The sequence below is a fragment of the Acomys minous genome, assembly GCF_964271855.1.
Source record: "Acomys minous genome assembly, chromosome: 9".
Lineage (NCBI taxonomy): Eukaryota > Metazoa > Chordata > Mammalia > Rodentia > Muridae > Acomys > Acomys minous.
This window is the reverse complement of record NC_140490.1, coordinates 2858683-2867822: the sequence shown is the minus strand read 5'-3', so window position 1 is coordinate 2867822 and position 9140 is coordinate 2858683. Positions and strand designations below refer to the sequence as shown.

The window sequence follows — 9140 nt, the reverse complement described above, 5'->3', positions numbered from 1 at the left end:
GTAATCTTAAGAATACTGAGTACAATTAAGTAAGCGATCATTCCCATTTCTGATGACTTTTTAATTTATTTAGGAAAATTTCTGGATAATACAGACTTATTACACCAAACAGGCCACTTTTAAATTGTTTTTAAGGTGATGGGTATCTCGTTTTCCGCACAGTCTAAAGTGAATTTAAAATGAGGTCTTCCGGTTTGGGTTATAACTCCCCTCCTCCCCCAATCACGAATTAGGCAGCCTTCCTGTGAGTGCCAGTTCTGGAGGGCGCTCTGAAGGGACTCACAGCCCAGCCTGGAAGGCCTAGGCGGCCTGACAGCCGGCTGCTTTCACCCGGGACCTCTCCTCCCTCCCCCCGGCCCTGGCTCCGCCCCGCAGGAAGCTCCGCCCCCCGCGTCTGCGCGCTCGCGCACGGGACGGGCGGAGGCGCGCTGACACCTGGCGGCGGGGCGGGCCATCGGCGAGCGTGGGCTGCGATTGGCTGCGGCGCCGGGGTGGGGCGGCAGGAGACGGTTATGGGCTCGTGCCTGGGCCGGATCCCGGCCGTGTGAGGGGCGCGGGGACCTGCGGGAGGGAGACGGCTGCAGCATGGCGGCCGGCAGCGCGCCGCCCTACCCACCGCCTTCCTGTCGCAACCGCCCCGACGCCGTGGCCCGCCAGTGCCTGCTGTGAGCCCGCCGCCCGCCGTCCGCTCGCCCGCCCGCCCTCCTCTCCTTGCCGCCTCCGCCAGCCCGGGGGCGCGGACGGGCGCGCCGCGCCCACCCGCCGGGGCCCTGGGACCATGGAGGACGTGAAGCTGGAGTTCCCCTCGCTCCCGCAGGGCAAAGACGACGCCGAGGTGAGTGCCCGCCCCGCCGCAGGCCGCCCCGGGACTCCGGCCGAGCCGCGACCCTGGCCCAACCGTCGCAGAAGCTTCTCTCTCCTGGGAGGGGAGGGCGAACCCCCCTTCTCCCCCAGGACTCTAGCGGAGGAACCCCTGACCACTCGCCACGGCGGGGAGGATGGTTTTTTTTGAAGACAGACTCATGTCTGATTGCCAGAGCAACACCCTGTAGAGTTGTTTTTAATCTGAGCTTGATGTTAGGTTCACATGCGGGATACCTAGCCCCACGTGTGGAGCGGCCCGGAGGCGTGAACTCTGGAATTGCACCTTCTGAGAGTTCCCCAAGTCAAAACCAACTACCACCACCAACAGCAACAAAAACCCCACAAAAAGAAACTGTGACCAACAGGGGAAAACAAACAAACAGAAAAACCCACACCAGCCACAAAGCTAGCTTCTTTGATTTTGACATTTTTTAATCACAAATCTTGCTATTGGAGGAAAGTTACTGTGGAGAACAAAAATCCTTTACCTCCTCCCGATCCCTAATTCAGAGTTCTTTTCACTCCACCTTGATTTTTCTTTACCTAACATTTACAGAAACTTTTTTTTTCATTTGTTGGAAATATTTTATCCTAACAGACGCTGTTAAGTTACTGTTAACTAGAGGCTAAATTAGTAACAAGACTTGGATTCTTCGCTGTGACGCTTAATAGGATCAAGAAAGGATTCTAGGGTTTTGTTTTGTGTGGTTTGAGACAGGTCTGTCTAAATAGCCCTGGCTGTCCTGGAACTCAGAGAGATCCACCTGCCTCTGCATCCCAAGTGCTGGGATAGTATAGGAGTGCACCTTTTAATCTCAGCGTTTTAAAGATATTTGGGGCAGGGCCTGGCTACCAACCTTGTGTTCCCACCACTTGGGAGGTAAAAAAAGGAGGAGAAGGATTTCAAGGCAGCTTTGATTTTATAGCAGATTTGAGCCGGGTCTGAGGTACGTAAGAGGGAGTGTTCGTACACCAAATACTCAAGTCTACTGAATGTCTTCATTTGATGTTCAACTTTTTCGTGTTTGTTTATTGTGCTTGTGTGTTTTTGAGAAGGAGTTTCTTTGTAGCCCTGGCTCGCCTGGAACTCTGTGTAGAGCAGAGCGGCCTTAAGCCCTAAGAGATGCGCCTGCCTCAGTCTCATGAGTACTGATGTTAAAAGGATGTGCCACTGAAACCAGCTACTTTCTAAAAATGATTTTTGATTTTAAGACAAGGTCTTGTGTAGCCGAGCTGACCTGGGATTTGATGTAGCAGTTCTGTTCTCCCAAGCGATGGAATTACAGGCATTTTTGGAGGATTCTCTTATTTGTAGTAGTGATGCTTGAGACTTGAATATATTTTATGTTGAATCATAAATTAGAATTTGCACTTTTTCAGTGCAATGATTGGGGGATGCTTTTTGTCTTCAAATAATAATTTCAGTTCTGCACGCAGTGAAGAAGACAACCAACTCTTCTTTTTTCTCCCATCTGCCCACCACATACTTGCACACTGTAAAGGCGGCCTCGATGGCTGGCCTCGTGAGCGTCTCCCTCCCTCACTCCTCAACCCCCATCCCATGTGCTCACAAAGGGGGGAAGGTGGGCCTCTGCATGTCTTCCACCCCATGAAGTGTAGCATGGGGAATTGAGGGGCTCTGGATGTCTGATGTACACTTTGTTTTTTAAGACGGGTTTTTCTGTGTAGCCTTGGCTGTCCTGGACTCAAGTCTGTAGACCAGGCTGGCCTCAAACTCAACAGTGATCCTTCTGCGTCTGCTTCCTAAGTATTGGGATTAAAGGCGTGCGCCACCAGGCTGCCTGTAGTATACACTTTTAATCCTAGCATTCTCTGCTGAAGTAGAGACAGGCAGATTTCTACCAGTAGTAGAAATCTACATAGTAAATTCAAGGACAGGCTGGGATTCCCAGAGGAATTGGGGGTGGGGATGATTTTAGTAGATTCTTTTTTTTGTTTTGTTTCTGTTTTTTGAGACAAAAGTTTCTCTATGTAAGCCTGACTGTCCTGAGACTCACTCTCTAGACCAGGCTGCCCTTGAATTCAGAGATCCGCCTGCCTCTGCCTCCCTAGTGCTGGGACTAAAGGCGTGCGCCACCTTAGGCAGTACTTCTTCGAAGAAGCTGTTCTCTTTTTTGCCACCTCCTCCCACCCTTCTGTTTTCACCCAGAGCAGTTTACTCCCCTAGGTACTATAGCACATGGCTCTTTCATATCTGCCTTCATAAACATTTATTACAATTTTTGGCCATCTTTTCCTTAATAGGCTGAACCTTCCATAAGGGGCTATATTTATCTGAGGACTAGAGTTTAAGATCCCCAGAGCTCACTAAAAGCTCGGGAGGTGTGGTTGGTTGTTCCCTGTAATCTCAGCACATTGGGGAGGGGCAGGGTGGGACAGGCTCCCAGGGGCAGGTTTGCTAGCAAGAGGAGCCAGAATCCTGGAGTTCCAAGTTTAGCAAGAGACTTTGCCTTAATTAATAAGTAATACAAACTAGTCAGATGTGGTGGTGCATACCTTTAATCCTAGTGCTCAGGAGGCAGAGGCAGGCTTCTCTTGTGAGTTCTAGCCTACATAGGATATTTCCATTTAGCCAGGGCTACATGATCGGATCCTGTCTAAACAAAACAAACCCAAATAGATTAAATAAAGTAAATAATTAGAGAATGAAGAGCAACTGAGGAAGATACTAGTTATCAGCTTCCAGCCTCTACATACGTGCTTCAGGAAATGAGTTTGGCCATTAGATGACTTGAAAATCTTTGGTACACACCTTTAATCCCAGAACTCTGGAGCCGAGGTAGGTGGGAGGGTCTCTTGAGTTCCAGGCCAGGAGGCTAGCCAGTGCCACATGCCTACAGCCTAGTGCCAGGAGGCTAGCCAGTGCCACATGCCTACAGCCTAGTGCCAGGAGGCTAGCCAGTGCCACATGCCTACAGCCTAGTGCGAGGTGTCTCCAGAATGTGCAGAGCTGAGCTTATTACCACACCACACTCAGTATTGGGGACACCATTACTCAAAGGACAGGGTCTTTGACCTAAGATATTAAAACTTTTCTATGTAAAAGATAACCATCTCTCTGTGAGTTTGACATTAGCATTGTCTACAGAGTGAGTTTCAGGACAGCCAGGGCTACATAGAGAAACCCTGTCTTGAAAAACCAAAAAAGAAAAAGAAAAAAAGATAACCAGTGTCTGCTGGTAAGTTGAAGCACGTGGACACGAAGTTTGGGTGATATTTATTTGTACTGACTTGAAAATCACATTCTCTTCTATTCTGTTAATCTCATGGATCATAATTGTCACTTTGTGCAATCAGTCTTTTTAAAGATATGTTTTCTGTAAGGTTCTTTTTCACATTGAAAGGCAGAATAGAGATGTACTGATTAAGAGAATAAATTCTGGATCCAGGTTATTAAGACTGAAAAGTAAAACTCTCAGGGCTGGAGAGAGAGAGCTTCAGCAGCTAAGAGCTCTTCCTGCTCTTGCAAGAGCCACCCACACAGGACTGAGAGCTGCCAACACAGGTTCAAGAGATAGGTGGCTTCTTGTGGTCTGAGGGGACCAGGCACATACATGGTGCACACACATACATGAAAGCAAAGCATTAGTACGTGTAAAATAATACAAATAAATATCTAAAAATAAGATTTTTGTCTAAAATAGAAATATAGACACAATATTAGTGACTTTTTTCCTAACAGAATTTTATTTTTAGGTTTCTTTAGTAAAAGTCTGCTTATAAAATTGGTCATTTTAACCAGGCAGTGGTGGCTCACACCTTTAAACCCAGCACTCAAGAGGCAGAGGCAGGTGGATCTCTGAGTTCCAGGGCAGCCTAGTCTACAGAGCAAGTTCTAGGACAGCCAGAGCTACACAGGGAAACCCTGTCTCGAAAAAAATAATAAAATTTATTTAAAAAATAAAATTGTTTTTTATAAAACATTATTGAGGGCCAGGGTCTCACTGTGCAATCCTAGCTGGCCTTGAACTCACAAAGGTCTAATCCCACACGCTGGAATTAAAGACGTCACCACACCCAGCTTGGAAGAATACTTTAAAGGCTGTAAAGTCTTATTTGTGTGTATAAATGGATGTGTGCATGTGCACTCACAGTTGTTTATTCTGAGCAGGGCGGAGTATCTGCCTCAGCTTGGGCTCGTGTTTTCTTGGCAAAGCTAGAAGCCAGAAACCCCAAGCAATCCTCCTGTCTCTGTCTACCTCAGAGCTGGAGTTCCATGCGTCGTGGTTGCCTGGTCTGTGGTATGCGCACTGGGTCTTCATGGCATTGTCGTGAGGTGTCTGATGCTTTTGTTAGAATTACCTTCTGTTTACCCTTGTTCTTAAAAAGTGGTTTTTCTGAGTTGTAGCACTGATAGGTGCTGTGCTGCTGGTTGTACGTCAGCCTGACACAAGCTGTAGTCATCTGAGAAAACAAGCAGCAAGCAGCGCTCCTCCATGGCCTCTGCATCACATCCTGTTTCTGGTTCCCGTCTGGATGAGCTCCTGCCTTGGCTTCCCTCAGTGGACAGTAAACCAGATAAATGGTTGCTTTTTGTCTGGAATGAAAACTCTAACACAGTTTCACTTTTGAATTTTTTTCTATCACAGAGTAGTCTTAATTCTTTTTGTCAGTTTGGTTAAGTGCCTTTTTTTTTTTTTAAGTTGGTAGGTTGATTTTTTGAGACGGGGTTTCGCTGTGAGTTCTTGCTGTCCTGGAACTCACTGTGTAGACCAAGCTGGCCTTGAACTCAGAGAACTACCTTCCTCTGCCTCCTAAGTGCTGGGATTAAAGGTGTGTCACCATGCCAGACTAAGATACAATTGAAGGATATCTATGTCAGTATACAAGGGTATCTCTTTGAGCCTGAAGAGATGGTTCAGTGGAGGCTGCTCTTCTAGTGCACCTCGGTTTGGTTTCCAGCACCAACATGACGGCTCACAGCATCTGTAATAATAGTTCCAGAGAATCTAACACCCTCTTTTGGCCTCTAAGGGAACCAGGCACTCAAGTGGTGCACAGGCACAATGTAGGCAAAACACCCAGACACATTAAAACAAAAGAAAATTAAATTTAATAAAAGAAAGTAAAAATCCACCAACATAACACCAAACAAATTGTAATTTGATTTCTGTCACCAAGGATATCTGGTGTGAGTGAGTGAGTGAGTGTGTGTGTGTGTGTGTGTGTGTGTGTGTGTGTGTGTGTGTGTGTGTTGGGATAGAGTAGTGTGCTGGTTGGCCTGGAATTCACTGCGTAGCCCAGGCTGCCCTAGAACTTGACTGTGCTTTTGCTTCTACCATTTTATTTATTTGCATGCAGAGCATCCAACTCTGTAGGCCCAGAGCTATAGAATGCTTTCATGTTTAATGTATTTTTTAAAAGGTGCAGTTCTAGAAAACTTGCCAAGCAAGCACAAGGCCATGGATTTGCTTTCTCAGCACCACACACACACACAAATGTATATTTTAAGAATCTGTATTAAGAGCCAGGCAGTTGGTGGCACACGCCTCTAATCCCAGCACTTGGGACAGAGGCAGGTGAATATCCAAGTTTGAGACCTTTGGATCTACAGAGTGATTTTCAGGACAGTCGGGTACACAGAGAAACTCTGTATCAAAAAGCAGAAAATCCATATTTTAAAAAATGTATCCGTGGAAATCAAATGACAGCTTTATAGAGTGGGTTCTCTCTCATTCTCCACCCATGGTTTTGGGGTGGAGTTTGGGTGGTCAGGCTTGCCTGTGGCAAGCACCTTTTACTGGTTGAGCCATCTTGCTGGCTGTGAATCTGATTTTTTTTTTTTTTTGGTCACATCTTTGTGCTATTTTTCTTTTTTTTTTTTTTTTATGTAAAGTGTTTTATTATTTATATTTCTTGTGTGCGTACGTGTTTGTTGAGTTGTGTGCTCTCATGCTCAGGGCATGCGAGCCATGATGCATGTTTGGAGGTCAGAGGATCACTTTGAAGATTCTGGTCTCTTATCTCCTGGGTTCTAAGGATCAAATTATATTGTCAAACTTGAGCCGTTTGACAGGCCCGTGATATTTTCATGCTATTTATTTTTATTTTTTTGTCTTCCTTTTCAAGGAGTGGACTTACCCTATGAGACGGGAGATGCAGGTATGGCAACTTTTAATTTATTCAAGATAGCCCTTATTATTAAATAACTTACGCTTACCTCACAAAGGAGGCCTACTGGTTCCTGTAGGTTTGCCATATTGTGCAATGTATATGTGGATTAAAAAAACAGCCAGTACTCTTAACCTCTGAGCCATCTCTCCAGCTCCATATATGTGCATTAGAATATTATGCGGTAAATATGTACCACTGTGTCAATAAAAGTTTTAATATGTGAAATGAATTCTTTATCCCACTTGGATTAGATTGAGGATCATAGCAATATATGTATATACTTAGTGAATTACTGTTTTTCCTTATTTATAAAATGAAGTGCTTGTATGCTTTTTCAAGCAATTTGCTTTCCTAATTAGGATAAATTCAAGAGAGTTGACTGTATTCATTTTTTGTGTCTACTTCCCAGTTGACATTCATAATGGATTTATCTAATATTCAGTGAGTTGAACACTTAACTATTTGGAATTAATTCATTTCCTCTTTTGTGTGTGTGGTTTTTTTTTTTTTTTTTTTTTTACCATTCATAGTCAACTTTGTTGAATCAAGAGAGCAGTGCCTCTCTTAATCCCATACCTTCCAAAGATCTGCTGCATTTTTTGTTTTTTTTGTTTTTCGAGACAGGGTTTCTCTGTGTAGCCTTGGCTGTTCTGGACTCACTTTGTAGACCAGGCTGGCCTGGAACTCACAGAGATCCACCTGCCTTTGCCTCCCAAGTGCTGGGATTACAGGTGTGTGCCACCATACCGGCCTACCTTTCTTAATAAAAACTCTCTTTTTAGGCATCTCTTCTTTGAGTAGCCCACATCCATCCTCTCAAGTGTCTTGGCTTTCCTTCTAAGTGTTTTTCTCTTAACTTGCATGCTTTATCAAACCTCAGCTTTGCCTCATTAAAGAAGAGAAGGGCTGCAGAGAAGGCTCAGAGGTTCAGAGCACTGGCTGCTCTCCCAAAGGTCCTGAGTTCAATTCCCAGCAACCACATGGTGACTCACAACCACCTATAATGAGATCTAGTGCCCTCTTCTGATGGCTCACATGTGGGCAGAATACTGTATAAATAAATAAATTAATTTTTAAAAAAACAGAAAGAGAAAAGAGGAAAGCTTCTTTTTAAGCCTTTATCTGTATGTGAGTTCGTAGAAGAACTGATTTGATGCTATCGCAAATGCAGACATAAGTAAATGTAATTCGTACTTGTAAGATTTCTGTACTCACGAGGCTGAGGCAGGAGAACTGCCTGGGGTTTAGGGCTAGCCTTAGCTATGTTAGTAAGATGTAGTTGAAAGCGAGAAGTTAGTGGGCACAGTGGTCTCTAGGGTGGCTGGTTGGCTAGGTCTGCTTTTGTTTACTGCGGTGACAGTCACGCTCTGCTTCACCTTGTGCTGCTTTGTTTCTGAGAAGAGAACAGGTCTGATGATGAGCTCCTGGTGTCCTGAGCTGACTGTGACCCAGCCTGGCTCACACCCAGGATCCCCCTGCCTTACCTCCTGGTGCTGCCACTGTAGGTGTAGGCCCTTGTACTGCCAAATAAAAGTTGGTGTCAGTGTGATTCTTAAGGATTTTCTTTGTTTTATTTTTAGCACAGAACAGAAGTTAGAGAAGTTTTATTACTGTGGACGTCAATAATATAATGTGTTGATTTATATCCAACCTACTTATAAAAAGTGCTGTATGATCTCAAGCATGTGGCTTTCAATCTATGTTTCTCACCCCAGTTTGCTAAGTGTGGCTGGGAAATGCTACCAGAACTAAGTTTTAACCAGAAATTCTTACTGCAAAGGCACACAACAGACAGATCCACTTAGATGGTATGAATTTGCTATAGGCTTAAACTTCATGTGTGTATTTTTCCCCCTAGGAAGTTTTGCCTGGATTGTTCTTAGGCCCATACTCTTCTGCTATGAAAAGCAAGGTATGAACTTTAGGTTAGGTTCTCCAAGAGGCTTTAGTAAACCAACTTTTTACCGGGTAAGTTTTTACTAGTAAGAGTTTTATACTTGGGAACATTTATATACAACTGTGTTGATAGTGCTTGTACCTGCTTTCAAACTTACTGGACCATTAATAGTTTTGAAGTGTTTCACCACAAATAACAAGTGAGGTTTTTTTTTCCTCATGAATTCTTGTGTTTGACAGCTATG

At 44.8% G+C, this 9140-nt stretch overlaps 1 protein-coding gene across 3 annotated transcripts in view; it reads left to right on the top strand.

The window, feature by feature from the left end:
• Positions 1-480: 480 nt before the first annotated feature.
• The window catches only part of STYX (serine/threonine/tyrosine interacting protein), a 28033-nt gene continuing 19373 nt past the window's right edge, over positions 481-9140 (top strand). For 2 of the 3 annotated variants that reach the window (XR_014781917.1, XM_084795855.1), the window contains exons 1-3: positions 482-835; positions 6955-6987; positions 8858-8911. Coding sequence is in view for 2 of the 3 variants with exons in the window: in XM_084795855.1 (XP_084651981.1) it covers positions 779-835; positions 6955-6987; positions 8858-8911 (144 nt within the window). In the remaining variant the exon portion in view is untranslated. Of the gene's footprint in view, positions 836-6954; positions 6988-8857; positions 8912-9140 lie in introns of all 3 variants that reach the window. The other variant, XM_084795856.1, reaches the window with a different exon arrangement.